At 45.4% G+C, this 20,359-nt stretch overlaps 1 protein-coding gene across 8 annotated transcripts in view; it reads right to left on the bottom strand.

Annotated features, from left to right (window-relative positions):
- Positions 1-853: 853 nt before the first annotated feature.
- Positions 854-20,359, bottom strand: part of GOLGA1 (golgin A1) — a 37,635-nt gene continuing 18,129 nt past the window's right edge. For 3 of the 8 annotated variants that reach the window (XM_081896403.1, XM_081896404.1, XM_081896410.1), the window contains 12 exons: positions 18,624-18,719; positions 13,244-13,339; positions 11,695-11,850; positions 10,917-11,012; positions 9,513-9,593; positions 7,994-8,096; positions 7,044-7,204; positions 5,973-6,131; positions 5,391-5,450; positions 4,669-4,815; positions 3,221-3,307; positions 854-2,480 (listed from right to left, as the gene is read on the bottom strand). In XM_081896403.1, the coding sequence (XP_081752529.1) occupies positions 2,400-2,480; positions 3,221-3,307; positions 4,669-4,815; positions 5,391-5,450; positions 5,973-6,131; positions 7,044-7,204; positions 7,994-8,096; positions 9,513-9,593; positions 10,917-11,012; positions 11,695-11,850; positions 13,244-13,339; positions 18,624-18,719 (1,323 nt within the window). In that variant the 3' untranslated portion in view covers positions 854-2,399. The remainder of the gene's footprint in view (positions 2,481-3,220; positions 3,308-4,668; positions 4,816-5,390; positions 5,451-5,972; positions 6,132-7,043; positions 7,205-7,993; positions 8,097-9,512; positions 9,594-10,916; positions 11,013-11,694; positions 11,851-13,243; positions 13,340-18,623; positions 18,720-20,359) is intronic. The other 5 variants (XM_081896408.1, XM_081896406.1, XM_081896409.1 and 2 more) reach the window with 3 other exon arrangements.

The following is a 20,359-nucleotide window of genomic DNA, read 5'->3' on the forward strand; positions in this document are numbered from 1 at the left end:
GTAAAGGTACCCCTGCCCATACGGGCCAGTCGTGTCCAACTCTAGGGTTGCGCGCTCATTTCGCTCAAGAGGCCGAGAGCCAGCGCTGTCCAGAGACACTTCCGGGTCACGTTGCCAGCATGACTAAGCGGCATCTGGCGAGCCTGCACCAGCGCCGCACACGGAAACGCCGTTTACTTTCCCGCTATAAAGCGGTACCTATTTATCTACTTGCACTTAGGGGTGCTTTTGAACTGCTAGGTGGGCAGGAGCTGGGACCGAACGACGGGAGCTCACCCCGCCGCGGGGGATTTGAACCGGCAACCTTGCGATCAGCAAGTCCTAGGCACCCGCGTCCTGCTAATGTAGCCATTAGAGGTTGGTTAAAGACAAGAGTACTTCTGAAAGACAGCTTGATTTTATAATCCTGCTTTAAGCTTGCCCTATTACTGTATTGTAAAGTATTACAGCCTAGCGAAAACACAGTATAGTACATTCTTAATTTGAAATTGAGAAGGTGAAGTGCTGTATCGACTGTGAAGCTGAGAATGGAGTCCATTGTTTTCAGGAACCTGCACAATAGATTTCCAAGTGGACTATAGGGGTAATAAGTAAAGCAGTGCAGTTGAAATAGGCACTTTGCAGTCACAGCAGGAAAGGTGATGTGGCATTTTTAACCCTGAATGGGGAGACAGATGACAGAAGGGCTGTTCACATTCTCAGGAAGACGGAGCCTGCCTCTTCTGTGTTTAAAAAGAGAAGAGAGAACTAATTCCACATGCCCAGTGAAAAACTTTTCCATTAAGCAACCGTAGGCAAGGCTTGGAACCTCCAGTGCTACCAGTTAAGTATATACCATGAAACATGAAGATAATTAAGTAGCCTCAAGTTTTAATCAAAAATGTATTGCACCACAAATTAGGACTCTACAAGCCATTACATAATACAGTCCATATGTACACAGAATGAATGGATTTCCCAAGTGTCCATAAAGGCTTTTTTCTACATACACTCCAAAGGTGGTTTGTGTTTTCTTTGTACAAGGAGAAAAAGTGCATTGGTTGCTACCGTTGAATGAATATACACACCTCATTCGTGCTCTGATACCTTACAAGAATTCAACACTAAGGCTACTATAGAGTCCTGCCCAAGAGGGTTTCCATACAACCCCTTTAAAAAGGTGACTCTGGGAAAATACAATAAAGTATCAACCAGTAGAAATTTTACGCTGTGCTCTTGGTAAGAAAAACCAACCCCACCATGGCTGATTTTTTCTTCTTAATAAGCACTTTGTAAACAAAAATATACTGTAGCTTAGCAATATGCAGTGGCAATATTAAAATTGCAACCTGCTCTCTTAACATGGTTGATGTTCTGTACAGAATAGACAGTATCTTTACATAGACTGGTTAATAAAAATATAGGGGTGGGGGGCTTTTTTGTTTGGTTTATAACTAAAGAAAAAAGAATCCTTAAGCAAGGTCATGTACTTTGTTTCTTCTTTCTAATGAGCCAAACTGACTGTTACTTTCAAGTAGTGTAAAAAAATTAACTGTGATTATGTGAGGAGCTCCCCGTCTGTTAAGTAAAGCAACATGGATTGCTAGTGTTGCGGCTGAAATGGAGCTAGGATATGTTGTCAGAGGCTGATGCACCTGCAGCTCTCAGCTGCCCCCTTCCCTGCAAGCAAAATCAGCTAGAGGTGAAACAGAACATGTTCTCTCAAAGCAACCCCATCACCTTACTGTTTTCACTTTAAAAATGAGAGGCCACAACCCTCCTTCCACTCTGCAACTTGCTATGTTCGTCTAGAAAGGTAAGGCAAGTACATGAAGCTTTGTGAAGACCACTTAATCATTTTTCTTTAAGAAAAATAAGTCTGGCCCTGGCTGAAGCAGATGGGGCTGTTTGCAGCATAGGTGTGAATGCACCAGCAGTTTCAGTCAGCCTTGGTGAAGCAGTGCTGAGACGAAAGGGAGGTGTTATCAGTCTGAGAAAGCAGAATTGCTCCCCACCCCGACAAGGTTTTCTACACTGTGGAATGATGTAAGTGCAGAACAGACACATGCACTTGTTCCTCAATATACAACACTCGGGATTTCTGTTTGTGACAGAAGCTGCCCCATGCTGCTAATTCCTGCCACCAGAATCACAACCGCTTGGGTTCCACAAGGCCTCGGAAGCCAGGGCCATTTGTTATCACTAAATGATGGAATAGGGAGAGGGGGTGTCAGGCTGCAGCAAAGGACACTCCTTTTACAGTACAGCTTTGTAAACAATTTTCCAAAGTTCTTGTACAAAAATACTGTGGTGACAGCAATAAAGACACCACCTCAGTTGGTGGGTGCAGGATCCTTTTCATAGAAAAAAAAAAGCAGCTGGAGGCAGGCAGCACATCCTTGGGTCAAGGCAGGGGGGACTCACGACCACGGAGTCCTTGGACTTGAGATGGAGGGTCGGATGCTACCCCTGGGAGATGGTTTTGACCCAAACCACGACATCTGGCAGAAGGAAAACGATAAGACAAAAAAAAAGGCACACCATTAATTGAGCAGCCAAACATTAGGGGCAAAGGAAGGTGGAAAATCTGAATAAAGCTGTGTGCATCCCAGCAGAACAAAAATGGGGAGCAATAAGTCAATACCCTGAAAGCTAAACAAAGATAGATAGGTTGAAAAGCCATCACTAGGCCAGGCTGGGGTGTGAAGCTAATGCAGAAAAGTGATAGGCAATCTCAGTATAATGCAAGACAGACAAGCTTAATTAAGCACAGGTCTTTGAGGACAGATGCAAGAATCCATCAGCAGCCAGTAAGAACAGAGGAGCCACCAGGACATGGACTTCTGAACAGTATGTATGTATACGTGGAAAGAAGACAACTCTGGAGTTGATAGAAGTGCAAAGAAGAGCTGCATTCCCTTGATAGGGCCTAGGACTAGGTGACCCACTGCCATGTAGAAGCAGCAATTCACAAGCACATTAGAAAAAGGCCTGAGCTTAAATATACTTAAATATATACTTGATGCATGCACCCTGTAATGCTAATATCAATGTGGCTGAGACCCAAATTGAAAAGGAAGATTCCCAAAGCACATGTGATGGAAGGATTGGAACAAAAGCTCCATTTCTGGCACAGACCCACAATGCCTTCTTCACACATGCAAGCTACCCCTTGATATAGGGGTCATCAAGTGATGGAAGATGCCCAAGTGAACTTGTAAGAGTTCAAGCAAAGTCTTACCTTATACTCCAAGGTTTCCTTGAGCATGTTTTCTTCCTCTTGAGAGAAGTTTAGCAACACAGACATGGCTTTTATCAGGTGGAATGCCTGAAATGCAATAGCTGGTGAGTTACAACTGATTGTTATGTATAACCCTTACAGATTTGATCACAGAGGTACAGCCAACTAGCTAGAGAAAAATACTTGTCGCTCTTGGTGTCTGCTAGTGGGAAATGCCTGCTGCTGCTGGGCAGTTTGAAGAAACCAACAAATAATGTGATTTTTAAACAAAGTATAATTTGTGAGTTTGGGGGCTATGTGCACACACAAAACATACCCACACAGCAACCCAGGGCTCTGACCTGACCTGGAGAACAATGACCTGGTCCCAAATCAATTTTTGTATGTGGCAGTGGAAGCCAATGCTTATTAAGGTTTAATCTGATCTGCCATCTTGAGTCAAAATGGCACCTAAATGGTGACGAAGTCCACTGCCGGAGTTAGGCAGCTGAATCTATGCCAAAGAATGGACAGAGTCACACCAAAGTAATGTTTCAACCCTTCATCTTGATTTGAAATGGCATTTGGCATCCAAACACTGACAAGACTGCTGCCTCCACCTCAGTAACCCTTGTATTGCATTTGGAGATAGTACTGTATTTTTCTGTGTATAAGGCAATGATTTTTGCTATTAAAAAAAATAGGCAAAAATTGGGTGTTGTCATATACATGGATAATGAATGCAGAAGGGGGACGTGCGATTAATGGCAGCAGCAAGCAGGAGGTTGGCAGCGGCGATTGGGCGGGTGATTGGTGGCTGCAGCAAGGCCTGCTGGTGATTGGCAGCTGTGGCGAGGCGGGCAGGTGATTGGTGGCTGCAGCAAGTGGGCGGGTGGGCTGTCGGTGGCGGTGAGTGGGCAGACAATTGGCTGCGGTGAGATGTATGATCGGCAGTGGCTGTGGCAAGCAATTAGCAGTGGCAGGCAGGCGGGTGAGCGATTGTTGGACGTGACCCACCCCCCACAAAGCTAAACAACTTAATTTCTTAATTTTGGGTTAAAAAAATAGGGGTTGTCTTATACATGGGGGTGTCTTATACACAGAAAAATACGGTATCTTGAGAGGTGGCTGAATGCAGAGAACAAATGGACAAACCACATTCCAAAATATATAGTAGAAAATAGTGGATTAGATTTCTGTGTTTCAATCTGGGATCCTGAGGTACTAGTTTACTGTGGTTAATTTTGTACGTATGCTTCATCAAGGTGGCAGGCAAAAATTCAAAAATATTCTGAATTATGGTATGTTTTCACATTTGATCAGCTTCAGTGGAAGTCACATGGAACTTATCACCTGAGGCATGTTGATTCACAGCCAAAAGCAAAATAAAGAGGGAGGAAACTGGAGGGCGGGGCAGGAGGATGAGGACACGTTAAAATGGCATCAGCAGTAAAACATGTTTTTCTTACCTCTGATTCCCGGCAGGACATAAATTTTAGCACCACGTGCTTAAGGTACTCAAAGTTTATCTCTCGGGAGTCATTCAGATCGGAGTTGTTTGTTACAGTCAAGGCAGCAGTGGGGACCTCAGGGACCTCACCATCGGGTCGCATTTTCTGAAAAGGGTAAAAACCAGTGCTAGCTTTAAGGGACAGGCAAAACCGCCACATCCAACACTCCTGAAGCCAGGCCTCACATCCTCCAAAGCCATTCTGGAGAGCAAGAAACAAACCGGCCCTGCTGGGTCTGCATATATGCCACACTTTCAAATTCTGCCCCCCCCAAAGGCGACTGTAGCAACCTACATAAATTATGCAAACTGGGTAGCTCATTCACAGCAAGCGCTCACTAATTTGGATCATTTGTTCCTGTTATGCTAGCTAGTCCCAAACAACACTTGAGAAAATTCAAGTCACCACTCAGGCTTCCAAAACATCAGTAGTATTACCCATGCATATATTTATCCTCATAAGTGCTAGAAATTTGTCTTTACAATAAAATTCCAAAGCTGAAATCCTCAAGAAACTGAATTCTGCTTCTGCCACCAAATTCTGCACTTTTTTTCCTTTGCATGCTAAAATCATGGCATGCACACACACACACACACACACACACACACACACAGTGACATACACCAAACTAATCCCTCTGATAATGACAGAGACTGCCATTCAGCACAAGCTGAACTCACCAATTCTTTCTGCAAGGTTTTCTTCAGCTCTGCCATCCTCTGCTGCAGCTGCTTTATTGTCTACCAGAGGAGAAAGGGTAGGGAGAGAACGTCAGTTCACAAGTCTGGCCATCAATAAAAGCCACTGCACCTCAACTATCAAGCCTTTTCCACAGTGGCTCCCCACTTTTGGGATGCTCTCCCCAGGGAGGCTTGCCTGGCACCTTCATTACATATCTTTAGGTGCCAGGCAAAAACGCCCTTCTTCTCCCAAGCTTTTGGCTAATTAAACAACCTATGGCCTTTTAAAATGGGTGGTGGTGGTATTGTTTGACTTAGACTCCCGGAGCTGTTCAAAAACTATTGCACGACTTCCGATTGGCTGCAGGACCTTCCTGCACTCAATTGGAAGCCATGGAAGCCACATCAGATGTTCAGCTTCCAAAAAAGTTCATAAACTTACTTACTTCCGGGTTTGTGGCGTTCAGGAGCCAATTTGTTCGGGAGCCAAGCTGTTCAACAACCAAGGTACCACTGCATATCAGAAACAATTGGAAGGCGGGGAAAAGTTGGAGAAAGGCTAATGAACAGTTGAACCCACACCTTGTTCTTCTCTGCGATTTGCTGCTCCAAGTCTCTGTTTTCCTTCTGGAGCTGGACAATATCAGTGGCAGCCACCTCCCCGTTTGGCTCTGTTCCCCCATCTTCAGAGGGACACAGATGCTTTTTCAGGGCTGCAGAAGTCAGTTCTAATGTAGCAGCCTAGCAGGGGGTAAAAACGGGCTGGATTTAGCAAGATCAGAGAGGCAACAAAAAGAGAGCTTATGTACATCCTGAAAAGATTTGGGACAAGTAGGTTTCTCCTGGCCACATATGAAGGGGCAGGGTGGGTGAGAAGAGATAAGCAAGCAACAAAACCACAGGAATAATGGCTGCACCAAGCTACAAGCAGACCAGCCAATATGGGTCAAAAGGCTGTACTGGCACCTCCAAAACATATCAAAGAAAGCTTAAGGTAGAAGCCGCACATCTGTGATGAGGTAACCCAAATTCTGAAAACCTGCATAAATTGTGTTTATTTTGCATATATGTGTTTTGCTTCCACAATCATGGGAAGTGTTAAGGAATTATAAAGGACATGGAAATCTTACATAGCAACCCTTCTGGCTTCTGAGATTTCATCAGGCATTGCCCACAAACTCAAGTGCATCTTTGCATCCATAAGGCTGGAAACTTGTCAGTTTTTTAAAAAAAGAAAGAAAACAAAATTGTTGGGATTTAAAAATCTGTCACAGTAGGTAGGATCTCAACGCATTCTAGTTTTGGCTCCACCTTTACCTTTGTTGAGTTCTGCCAGGGGAACACAAAAACTAAGGAGCCAACACTGAGTTATTCCCACCCTTCCTGTCCCCAATTGTAAGGAGATAGGTAGGAGGGTGGATGACAGCAGACCAAGACTGGGGGTGTGTGCCCCATTTCTCCCCTAATATTATGGTTTGGCTGATCTTTGGCTGAAATTGCCCAGTGGACTAAATGGGGATGTGCATGGTCTGGAGGTTCCCCACTGCTGCAGTGTTCCAGCACTGAAGAGAGGAACATTCCAGAGGAGAAGCCACAGTGCTGCTTTTAGAAAGGCTAAGGGCTTGCCCTGCCCAGGGAGGGGAAGCTGCTTACTTGCTTCTCGCTGGCTAAGAAGCGCTCCTGCTGGAACTGTAGCTGCTCTTGCAAAGCACTCATCCGTTTCTCTGCCGCAGCTTCTGTCTCCATGGCCTGGTGCTGGCACAACTCAAGGTTGGACTTCAACTGGTCCATCTGCAGCAGAAGTGCATCGTGGTCTAGAAGGAAAGGGAAACCAGTTTAGAGGCAGGGAAGAGAGAAGAAGAAGAAGAGTTTGGATTTGATATCCCGCTTTATCACTACCCGAAGGAGTCTCAAAGCGGCTAGCATTCTCCTTTCCCTTCCTCCCCCACAACAAACACTCTGTGAAGTGAGTGAGACTGAGAGACTTCAAAGAAGTGTGACTGGCCCAAGGTCACCCAGCAGCTGCATGTGGAGGAGCGGAGACGCGAACCCAGTTCCCTACTGCTCTTAACCACTACACCACACTGGGTGGGATGCAGTCATTAAACAAGAAGCATTCAGTCCAAGAAGCATTCAGTCCAAGAAGCATTCAGTCCAAGAAGCATTCAGTCTATTCCCCCAATTTTATCTTCACAACAGCCCTGCAAGGTAGGCTAGGCTGAGAGAGGAAACGACTAGCTCAACATCACCCAGCAAAAGATTCGTGGCCAAATGCGGGTTTGATCCTGAGCCTCCCAGGTCCTAGTCTGCCATTCCAACATAATAAAATTCAAAACAGTAACAATTAATTGCACATTTATTTAAAATGCAAGTAAACCTATTTAGTTTAATTAATTCAACAAAACTGATGAACTTGATCCAGTCATTCCATGGATTCCATCCACTCTGGACCACTGTTCTAACCTGTGGTGCTCAGGATGCCATTGAACTACAATTCATCCTGAGCTACTGGCAGCTGCTGACGACAGCTGGGAGTCCAACAGAACTTGGAGAGCCACATCACCCTCCTTGCTACTAGTAAATGAAGCTTTGCTGGGTCTTACCTTGCCTTAGGTTCTTCAGGTCTTCCTCCCCTTTCAGAAGTGCCTCTGCTTTCTCTGCAATCAGCAGGTCCTTCTCATTCAACAGCACAGTCAGATCCACAAGCTAAGCCACCAGGGGGAAAAAGAAAGGCCATCGACAGGTATGATGTTGCTTCCAGCCCTTGCTTTTCAGACATTCCAAAATGAATGTTTATTATAATCCAACATCACTGTAAGACTGGACCCACTCGAGGGCTATTTTACACTAGAAGCTGGAGTGCTATATATCAGAAAAGGAAGATGGCAGCCAAAGATGGTGTCCTTTTTGTGCTAAATCTGGTGTAACAGCATGTACAAGCAGAAGTGTCCAGACAACATATGCTACCTATTACGACACTGGACAAATGTCAGCCCTTGCCAACCTGGGGCCCTCCTGATGTTCTAGACCTCAATGCCAATGTGCTGGCTGAGCTGATGGAAGTTGTGGTCCAAAACATCTGGAGGGCACCAGGCTGGCTGAAACATTTGCACAATGAGCTTTCGTGGCTATTTCCTGTCTTTGCTTTCAGATCTAAAACAGCTAACTTTCCCTCCTCCCCTGACCTCACCTCACCACATGATGCTTTTTGACAAATGGCTGTTCACACTTTCAAGGGTGAGATGCAAGCAACACAGGACACCTGTGGAGAGGGCTAACTACTGGCCCTGATGGCTGTGCTCTGACTCTACAGCCAGAGGGAGTAACGCCCCTGAATACCAGTTGCTGGAAGCCACAAGAGGGGGGGAGGTCCTGCTTGTGGATTTCCCATAGGCATCTGTTGGCCACTAAGGGAAGAGGATACTGGACCAGAAGGGCTACTGGCCTGATCCAGCAGGTTGTTCTTCTGTCCCCCCCCCCACTCCTCTCACAAGCTCACTCAAGTCTCTCTTCCCCTTACACTGTCCTCCATCCCCAAATACCTGGAACACCTTTCCCCCTCTCTAAACTGTTTCTCCTCAAAATCCTCTTTGTCTTGATTAATCCTGATTAACTTTCCTGGACCTCCAAACCTCTTCTGTATCCTCCTAAATCTGCGGGTTAAGAATCCACCATTTCCAGACTTAATTTCTATAGCACCCAGCACCCTGCTGGAGCTAGAGGAATATGTAACAGGTGAAGAAGGATCAAAGGCTAAAAAGGCTCCAGAGCCTCCGTGAAGAAGTGTGACAGATTTCCCTTTATTTCCCCCCCAAAAAACTAGGTGCGTCCTATGGGACGAAAAATACGGTAAGTTATGACAGACAGCTTTTACCCAGGCAGTAAAGTCAAGACAGAGGCATCAGCTATTATGGAGACCACCTGCCCATCTCCAAAATGGTCCCCTATCACTGTCTGATTTGCAGTCATTCATGGTGGGCCAGAACTAATTTATTTGCATTGGCTCTGATTTGACCTGTCAATACCAACACAATGAATGGCTCAGGTGCATCCTCCCACCATGGCCAATCCTGAAGACAAAGCCAGCTACACCCACAGTGGGTGCCAAAGGGGTGAGCCCACCTCCTGCTGCAGTTGATGCTCCTTTTGCCCTCGCGTCTCCTCCAGGGCTTGGGAGGTTTCAGCGCTACTGCTCAATTCTGCCTGCAAAGCAGTAAGAATCCTGGGGTTAGAGAATGGAGGACTCAGAATGAGAGTAAACTCCCTAAACCCATGCACTGTAGTGTGGAAAAGGCCATCTTCCCAACCACAATTCTAGCCTACTTTACCTTGGCAAACTACCAAATCCCAAACAAAGGGAAGGCAAAGAGTTGTATCCAGCCAAGTTATACTCAAAAAAAGGTAAAGGTAAATGACCCCTTGACAGTTAAGTCCAGTCAAAGGTGACTGGGGTGTGGCACTCATTTTGCCTTTCAGGCCGAGGAAGCCGGCATTTGTCCACAGACAGCTTTCCAGGTCATGTGGCCAGTATGACTTTACCGCTACTGGTGCACAGAACACCATGACGAGTGCCAGAGTGCATGGAAACACTGTTTACCTTCCCACCGCAGCGGTACCTATTTATCTACCTGCACCGGTAAGCTTTCAAATTGCTAGGTTGGCAGAAACAGGGAAAGAGGAACAGGAGCTCCGTCACACAGATTCGAACTGCAAGACCTTCCGATTGGCAAGCCCAAGAGGCTCAGTGGTTTAGACTACAGCGCCACCCGTCCATCAATTTCAATGGGCCTGCTCTAAGTAACTGGATGCAATCAAAGTCCATTTTAATCAAAGGAAGACGACAGAAACAGAAAGAAGACATTTCAGTTCAAGGTGGACTACTATTCTGACCTTCAAGGTCACATTACCTTTTGCCCACCCTCTGAGGGCTGCATGCCAGTGGTAGGCAGGGCCAAAGTCACCAGTAGGTGTAGCCACACTTAAAACACAAACACACACCTCATTCTCCCCCTCATCCCTTCAAATGCTTGAAAAAAGAATTTTAGTTTTTCCAAGAAACTGGTATCGATAGGCAATGCTGCTGGGGAGAGGGAAGTTAACCCTTTACTCCTGAGCTGCTATATCAACAAACAAAACCCCCTCACTTACACAGCAATAATATTTGAAAGGGGGCAAAGTGGGGCAGTGAGGAGTGAGGCCTGGGGTCAGCCCTGAGGGCTAGACAGAGAAGACTGAGGGCTGCATTCAGCTTTCAGACCCATGCTCTACAGCTCCCCACTCCCCACCCCAGGTTTATAAGGATGCCGGCCCACAGCCTTTGAAACAATCTGCTAGCAACATTTGCAAAACAAAACCCATTAAAACACCTGCAAGTTGCACTGATCTGGCTGTCAAAGCTACCACGTTTAGGTTCGGGGCCCCTCTCTTCTCTGCTGCACTAGCAGCATAGCTTTTGCTTAACCCAAAAAAGGCAGAATACCAGTTTCCAACATGCTGGATGGATGTGACTGTTAAGAGCACAGATACCTTTAGCCTTTCCAATTCAGATTCTTGCTTCCTTAAGGCGCTTTCCAAGTCTTCGCATCTGCCTTTCAGTTCTTCGTTTTCTTTTTCCAGTTGGCTCTAAATGAAAAACAGAACAAAACATTGGACTGATGTAGGAATAAAGATCAAAGATTTATTCTTTGTCAACACTGGAGGTAAAGTTATGCTGGACTGGAGGAAGACTACTGTTGATCCAGACTCGGAAAATATCGCCTAGCAGGAGGAGAAACAGCTGGGTACCAACCTAGAATGAATACTTGGAATATTTTGATATATATATATAGAGAGAGAGAGAGAGAGAGATACAGATGGAGAATTGGAAGCACTTTTTATTTCTCTTTCTTTCCTTTTTTAAAAAAACCTTTTTCATTCTTTTGTTATTTTTATATTCCTGTTTCTGTTTCTTTTTCTTTCCTTTCCTCTTGCTTCTGGGTTGTTGTGTTTTTTTTAATGTCCTCTACTGTACACACATGAAGCTGATGGACCCAGTGTGTGAGGCAGGGAAAGGAACATCTCCCAGGGAGGGAGGTTGGGAGAAGAAAAGGAAGCTCCTAGGTGAGGGTCCGCCCCTTTTTGTGTGAGACAAGGGTTAAGATTTACTTTTGAAAGATGGATTTGCATCTTTCTTTCTTTCTCTGTCTCTTTCTGTTTTTTTTATTGTACTGTATTATGAAAAGCTTTAATAAAATCTTATTAAAGAAAAGAACAGAAGTGGCTAGAGAAGGTGGACAGTTGCTCTGAAAAGGAGAGCAGGACTCACCATCGCCTGATGTGCAGCCATCCTTTCTGTCTTCTGGGCAGCTTCCAGGGTTGCCATCTGCTCCAGCAGCCTCCCAACTTGCTCTGTGCACTGGTGCTGCACAGCGTAGAGGCCTTCCTGTGCTTGGATTCTCTCCAGCTGCTGATCTGTTTGCTGCTAAGAAAGGACAGAGTGAGAGAGTGGGGTGGGGTGGGGGAAGAATCTAGTATTGAAACTCCATCAACTCTGCATGTGCTCAGAACAGGTTAAGCAGAGGAAAGTGTGATGAAATAAAATTATATGAATATGTCTTAACATATATCTATATATGTTAATTCAATTGGCATGTTAATCCCATTCACATGCTTGATTCTGAAATTATTTCCAGGTCTGTTTTTAGATCTGTAAATTGTTTTGGTCAGAACCAATAAGGCAGAGAGTGAGGAATGGAGGGAAGGGGTGTGAAGCCTGTGGTTCTCCAGATGTTGTCAGGCTCCTAACACTCATCAGTCATGGGCCGGCACAGCCAATAGTCAGGAATGATGGGATTTGTGATTTAAAATATGGAGGGCCACAGGTTCCCTGGGTGAGGGGAATGTTATTGTGAGGCTTGAGAAATAAATAGAAAGCCATTCTCCTAGAAAACTTGGGATGAGAAAAGCCTGCAAAACACTTCCGGATTCTCCCCTATATTCTTCAGGGCTAGGATCTTAGGAAAAACAAGCAAACTGAAAAACTCACAATGCCTTTCTCTGCAACTCAAACAGGATGCAAGAATGGCAAAAACAAAACAAAAAACCTCAACCCTCTGATGGGCCTCTTCTTACATGAGTGGGCCTGGAGCATTTACAAACTGGGAGGCAGTAGTAGCAGCAGCAGCAGCAGCATTGCAATCCAGGAGGTGCCATTTTCATTTCCCACAATGCATCACTCTGGGCATGGTGGAATATGAAAGTGCTGGTGAAAATAATCTAAAAGGGGAATCTAGGGCAGACATCTGATGGGGGTCCTGGTAATTTATTTATTATTTCACAAAATTTATAGCATTTGACTGTAAAAAAGCAATGCTCAAAGCAATTTACAATAAGAATAAAACAATGAAATCATCAGGCCGGGGGAATTAAAACCTTCAAAAGACAATCAAAATCAGTAATAAGCTAAAAAGCAGATTAAAACACATATCAACATGTCTAGGATAGGTTTGCCTTGACAAAACGGTTTTAAGCAGGTGTCAAAAAGATTTGATTGAAGGCACCTGTCTGACATCAGTGGGCAGGGAGTTCAAAAGTGTGGGCACTGCCACACTACAAGATCGTTTTCCTGCAAATGCAGATCATGTGGTGCCGCTAACAGTTCCAGTTCCACAGATCAGAGTGGGTGGGTGGGCATATAGGGGGAACAAGATCCTGGAGTTGCCTAGGGATACATTATAGTGACTCCAGGCATGCCTTGCTCACGTGTCTCTACTGAAGCTCTCAAGTCAAGTAGGAACATTGGGCTATTGTAAGTATTTTCCTTCCCCCTCACATCCTGAAAAGCTCTGCCCAAAACTAGGCCACCCTAAACTCACCAGCTTTTGGATCTGCAGCTCTCTCTCCTCCATCTCTTCTTTGCTTTTTGCTGCTGTCTCGTTAGCAAGCTGTAGTGCCTGTTCTAGATCTTTCACCTACAAAAAAACCCACAGAGAACCTTCTTTGAAAGCCAATGTGGTGTAGCAGGTAGAGTGTTGGGCTAGGACCTGTGAGACTAGGGTTCAAATCCTCACATGGCCATGAAGCTTGCTAGGTCATCTTCAGCCAGACACTGCCTCTCAAAATAATCTACCTCACAGGGTTCTTATGGAGATGAAACAAGGAGGGGGAGAATCATGTACGCCACCTTGAGCTCCTTGGAGAAAAGGTGGGATATTAAGGAAGTAAATAAATAAAATAAATAATTCTTTCCTTGGGTTTCTGACACCTCAAACTCATAAACAAATTACTGAACCCAATGGGTGTTCCCTAATGGTTCTTCAACACCCTGGAAAAAAGTGACAAGTGGGGTGCTGCAGTGTTCTGTCCTGGACCTATTATTGTTGTTCAGTGTCTTTATAAATGACTTGGATGAAGGAATTGAGGGGATGCTCATCAAATCTGCATGTCACACTAAACTGTGAGGGGTAGCTAATGCCACAGAAGATAGGATTCGAAGTGACTTTAACAGATTGGAGAACTGGGACCAAACTAACAAAATGAATTTCGATAAGTGCAAGTGGAAGCTTCTGCACTTAGGCAGGAATAACCCCAGATGCACAAGTATAAGACGGGAGACACCTGGGACTTCTGTCGAGACAAGATGGCAAGCGCCAAGGCCGCACGGAGCTCTTGAGGGCCACCAGCACCAACTATGCTGCCTGGCTGGTCCCTGCGCCACCACTACCACCACAATCAGGGGGAGGGGGAGACTGGGGTGCCCATCGCAACAACCAGAGAAGAAAGCCACCAATCAACAACGCCTGTACATCTCTATAATTCCACATCAGCCAACAACCACTACCACCAAAACACCGAACCACAACATCCCCCCACTTCAACAGAACACAGCGCACATCCCAGACGAAGGCCACCAAGACAATCAAGATGGCACTAACCAAGGAGATGCCGAATGACAAGGAAGTCTCAACATCCCCCCCATGATGACAACTGCCCAACAACAAGAGAGACCTGAGGGAAATGGAACAGAATCTAGCAGAACTGTTGAAGAACACAGTTACTCCCCTGAAGACAATAATCAGCGACCTGACCTCTAAAGTGGAGACCCCCACTGGCACCATCTCCACTCTAGAAAAGGAAAACCAGATGCAACTCAAACAAGTACTGTAGAGCAATTCTGAAAGGAAAACACATGTCTGAAAAATAAATTAGCTGATACGGATTGCTGCCAAGAAAAAGAAAGCATGGAAGCGAGAATTAAACTAGAAGCCTTTGAAGATTGCAGTAGACGCTGCAATAGCCACTTCTGCAATTACCCAGAGAAAATGAAGGACAAAAAACCGGCCAATCTCATTGTACGCTGGCTAAAACCCACAATCCCAAACCTGAATCTCAAAGTAGATGATCTGGAAAGGGCACACAGCGCTCTAAGACCCATGCCGAAAGCCAACACCCCTCCATGAGACATCATTGTGTGCTTTACCTGCTACAAAAAGAAAGAAGAAATATGGAATAACTTCAGAAACACAACCATTCTCTGATATGGAGAAGACCCCATCCTGGCCTTTCAGGATATATCGCAAGAGACCCTAAACCGAAGAAAAAACCTACAACCATGTATCCAAACAAGCAGGAATCAAGTACCAATGGGGCTTCCCCTTTCGCCTCATTGTAACAACTGACACAACACAGCACACAGCCACCAACATTTAGCGAAATCATAAAAGGAGCCCCCATCCCCAAAACCCGGACCTCTTCGAAAAGTCTCTATCCCAAAACCACTCAAAGATAGCCTCAAAATAGAATGAATCTGATAGAACACAGCAAAACGATCAAACTCCTACTGACATCCCTAGACATGTCCCTAGACATCCCTAAAGCCTTTGATTGCTTAGAATGGAAATAGCTATTAGCAGTATTAACTAACATGAAATTTAGCACCAACTTCCTACAAACCCTCAAACAAATATACTCCCAAACCTCAGCAAAATGCAGAATTAACAATATGGACTCCAATACTATAGCAATCTGAAGAGGCACTAAAGAAGGACACCCACTGTCTCCCTTCCTATTCATCCTGGTCCTGGAAACCCTAGCAATCCTACTGCGAGCAGCCCCAGATACCAAGGGTATGGAAATAAAAGGTAAAACCTACAAACTAAGGCTCTTAGCAGACGACCTGATGGTCATAACACCAGACCCCATAAACAAAGCAACCATCCTAAGCAAAGAACTCAACACAATGGTGTTGGCCCTACAAGTAAACTTTGCAAAATCTGAGGCTATGTGCTTCAACACTACCACCTCCCACCCGCATACCCAAAAGGAATTCACCAACATTACAAAGATAAAATTCTGCTGCATCAAATTCAGGTACCTAGGGGTTCAAATAACCAAAGACCTCAACAAACTATACCTCTACAATTATAAGCAGCTGTGGCAACAAATCAACAGAGAATTGAGGAAATGGAACAACACCAGTTTCACCCTCTCAGACAAAATAGCAATGATCAAAATCAGGGGTCAGTAACCTTTTTCAGCCGTGGGCCGGTCTACCGTCCCTCAGACCATGTGGTGGGCCGGACTATATTTTGAAAAACAAAACAAAACAAATTCCTATGCCTCACAAATAATCCAGAGATGCATTTTAAATAAAAGCACACTATCTATTCATGTTAAAACACCAGGCAGGACCCACAAATAACCCAGAGATGAATTTTAAATAAAAGGACGCATTTTACTCATGTAAAAATACGCTGATTCCCGGACCGTCCATGGGCCGGATTGAGAAGGCGATTGGGCCACATCCGGCCCCCGGGTCTTAGGTTGCCTACCCCTGATCAAAATGATCACCTTCCCAAAACTAACCTATTTATTCCAAACCCTCCCAATCTAGATTCCCCCAACCCAGCTTCAGAAGTGACAGAAAAAACTACACTTGTTTATTTTCTCACACAAATAGCCAAGAATAAGCCCCAAATACCTGCACCTCCCCTCCTCAAGAGGAGGATGGGGAATCCCCAATACAGAATCAAATTACATCGCCAACCATGTATGCCACATAATCCTGCATATTCTAGAAGACAAGACAAAAAAAATGGGTTCACTTGGAGAGAGACTCAATCAAAAACATCCTTGCAACAGCATACCCATTTCTCTAAAACAAACTAGGCAGATTATCCCCATCCGCACTAACCTACTATTCCAACATGCAACACAAAACATCCAGATAAAAACTTGGCAAGCCCAAGGCCTACACTGTTTAAAAGACTTCTACAAAAACAACAAACCCATACCAACACAAGAAATACAAGACAAACTAGGAGACACCCAAATACCTTGGCTAACACATCACCAAATACATGCCCTCTTAAACAACCCAGTAGTTAAATAAGCAGCCACTAGGCCCTTGACCACCTTCGAAAACCTTCTCCCAATAGCAAAGGGACATGGCAAAGGGATGGTATCCACAATATACAAAATACTGGTCCAAAATCCCACAACCCCTCTTGACGCAATCAAAGAACAATGGGAGCTCAACATAGACTATGAAATTAACCTCACCCAATGGACTAGAATGTGGTCTAAACCTCCCTTTAAGTCCATATCAGCCAAAAGAAGGGAACTCACTCTGAAACTCACCTACAGGTGGTACTTAACACCATGGAAACTAGTGCTGATACACCCAGGAACCTCACCAAGATGCTGAAGAAGCTGCACCTCCACAGGCACATACCTCCACATGTGGTGGGAATGCCCTAAAATCCAACCCTTCTGGACAGCAGTCCTACAAGAGATATGCAAAATAACTAAAAAGGTATTAGAACTCACCCCAAAACTGGCCCTACTGAACATCTTCCAAGATCATAATGTCCACTCACATTATGCAGAACTTATAAACCACCTACTCTCAGCAGCCAGAAGCCTCATAGCCAGACACTGGAGGGACCTGTCAGGAGTAAACATGGGCCAATAGTATCAAATTGTATGGGAAACGGCCTTACTAGAAATGCTATCCAATAAACTGAAACCGACACGGGAACAAATAGATGAGGGCACCTTCACCCCAGTATAGCTCCCCTTTATCACATACACAGCCCAATGAGACAACGATAAAAATCCACTGATAGCATATGAATCAATCTGGCTCATCTGACCCAACAAACCCTCCCCTCCCCATAAATGCAAACAAACCCCACTGCAGATAACCACAGACAACCAACCACACCCTTCCCCCCAATACCACTCACTACCAAGGAAATGTAATAAACAAATAGAAAGAGAACCTACCCAGTTGACACTGAAACAAAACCACACACATACACTATACAAAATATAAGCATCACCACCCCAGCCCTCCTCTCTCCCTCCCCAACCTTATACTGTACTCAACACAAATGTCTCACTTGTACAACCTGAAAAAAAGAGAGAATGCATGTACTTTTATAAAGCAAGAAAATCTTTAAATAAAAAAATAAGGGGGACACCTGGCTTACTAGAAGTATGTGTGAAAAGCCCTAAGGGTCTTATCGGAGCACAAGCTCAACTTGAGTCAACAGTGAGATGCAGCAGGAAAAAAAGCTAATGCTATTCTAGGCTGCATCAACAGAAGTATAGTGTCTAGGTCAAGGGAAGTCATAGTACCGCTCTATTTTGTCTGGGTCAGACCACACCTGAAGTGCTGTGTCCAGTTTCTGTGTACCATAATTTAAGAAGGATATTGACAAACTGGAACATGTGTAGAGGAGGGTGACCAAGATGATCAGAGGTTTGGAAACCAAGCCTTATGAGGAATGGTTGAGGAAGTTGGGTATATTTAGCCTGGCTAAGAGGAGACCTGAGAGGTGATATGATAGACATCTTCAAATATCTAAAGGGCTGTCACATGGAAGACAGAGCAAACTTGTTTTCTCCTGCTCTGGAATGTAGGATCTGAACCAATGGATTCAATAAAGGAGTTTCCAACTAAACATCAGGAAGAACTTTCTGACAGTAGGAGCTGTTCAGCAGTAGAACGAACTCCTTTGGAAAGTGGTGGATTCTTCTTCCTTGGAGGTTTTAAAGCAAAGGATGGACAGTCATTTGTCATGGATGCTTTGGTTGATATACTTGCTTTGCAAGAGGTTGGAGTAGATGACCATCTGGATCCCTTCTGACTCTACAATTCTATGATTCTATGCACACACCACCCCAGCCAGCCTGCCTCCCAATTTGGGGAAGAGGAAAGAGATATAGACCAGCTGACGTGATGGCCCCTACCTGTGGTGAACTACTTTCCTGGAGGCTCTGCACAAGCTCCTCTCTTATGTTTAGGCACACCTGCCTTTCAGCCAACTGGCAGTTCAGTTTGTTAATCTAGGAGGCAACAGACAGGACCAATGACTCAAAGCCAGGAGAACTGCAGGGTGCAGCTTTCACTGGCTGTACCATGAAGGAGCCCACGCTTGAATGTTGTGGGTCTCCCTCCCTCCACCAAGGACCACAACAGAATATAGGGCCAGCAGTGCTGCTACAGTGGGACTTTGGGGTGGAGGTCCAAGCCCTCACTCAGCAGCACAAGCAGGCGGGGACCCCAAATCCAGAGGGGCCACATTTTGAAGCAAGTGAAGTAATGTTTATTATGACCTAAACAGCCCTCTCCCCTCACCCCCATAAAACCACAAAATCCAGTTTAAAATTACGTAGAGATATAGAGATAGATATAAAAATAAATGCCTGATGCCTTCATTATACACCTTTAGGCACTAGGCAACAACGTTCCTTTTAAACCAGGCCTTTGGTTGATTTGATTGACATCATACGCCCTTTTAAAAAGTGTTGGGGGTCTTATTGGATTGTTGTTTTTATTTTGATTACATATTTTGTGGTTTTATATTCTGCTTTTATTTTGTAAACCGCCCTAAGACCTGCAGGTATAGGGCGGTATATGAAGAAGGAGGAGGAGAAGAAGAAGGAGAAAAAGAAGAAGAGAGATGGGAAGTGCCCTATACAGAATCAGACCATTGGTCCATCTAGTTAAGTACCATCTACCCTGATAGGCCCTCCAGGGTTTCAGGAAGAGTGTTTCTTCCTGCCCTACCTGGAGGATGATGGGGATTGAACCACCTGCGACCTTCAGCATGCAAGGCAGGTACTCTACCACAAAGCTAAGGCCTTTCCCTTGAAAATAAAGGTTTCCCTTGAAAATAAACAAGCTAAGTCTACCAACTGCAGCATTATCTGCACTGACTGCAGCAGTTCTCAAGGCAGTGGTGTTGCAAAGGGGCGCGGGGGCAGGCGGACCACCCCGGGTACCATCCTGAAGGGGGCAACATTCAGTGCCCCCCCCCATGGCTCCCAAGCCTAAAGCTAGCGGCAAAGCGGGGGTGCTTTGCTGCTGCTTTGCCACTTGCTGTAGGCTTGGGAGTTGTGGGCAGGCGGAGGGTGCCGAATGTCACCCCGTTTGGCACCAGGACCTTGCGAGTAGATGCGCACACGCGGGAAATGGCACCAGAAAGGCTCCTCTCGGCGCAGCTGGGTGAATGAGCGTGAAGCTACAGCATCTCCCAGAAGGGAAGGAGCGAGAGGAGGCGTGTGCGAGAGAGGGGGAACACTCCCTTTGCTTCCTCCAGTGACTGACTGCAGGACGAGAAGAGGGGTGGAGGCGCCCCCACGTCTGGTAAGCCACGAGCAAAAGGGCTCAAAATGGAATACAGCGGCAGGGGTGGGCTGGCTTGCTATTGGATAAGTAGTTTTCTCCCGCGTGTGGGAGTCCTCAGCATGAAGCTATGAATGGCACCAGGCAGCTGCACGGGGTGAGGGGTGGGGTGAGATGGCGGGATGAACTGGGGTGAAGGCAGCACGCAGCTCCGTCTCACTGGGGTCTCCTGGTCTGTTTCATTAAAAAAGGAAAGCGCTCACTTTGAGAAACTGAGCATCCATCCGTCCCTAGTCCTAGATAATCCTTGGGACGGGAAGGCATTTCTTGACATTGACAGCTGCCACTACTGCTGCCT

The sequence above is a fragment of the Podarcis melisellensis genome (genome assembly GCF_964234715.1).
Source record: "Podarcis melisellensis genome assembly, chromosome: Z".
In the NCBI taxonomy this organism is placed as follows: domain Eukaryota; kingdom Metazoa; phylum Chordata; class Lepidosauria; order Squamata; family Lacertidae; genus Podarcis; species Podarcis melisellensis.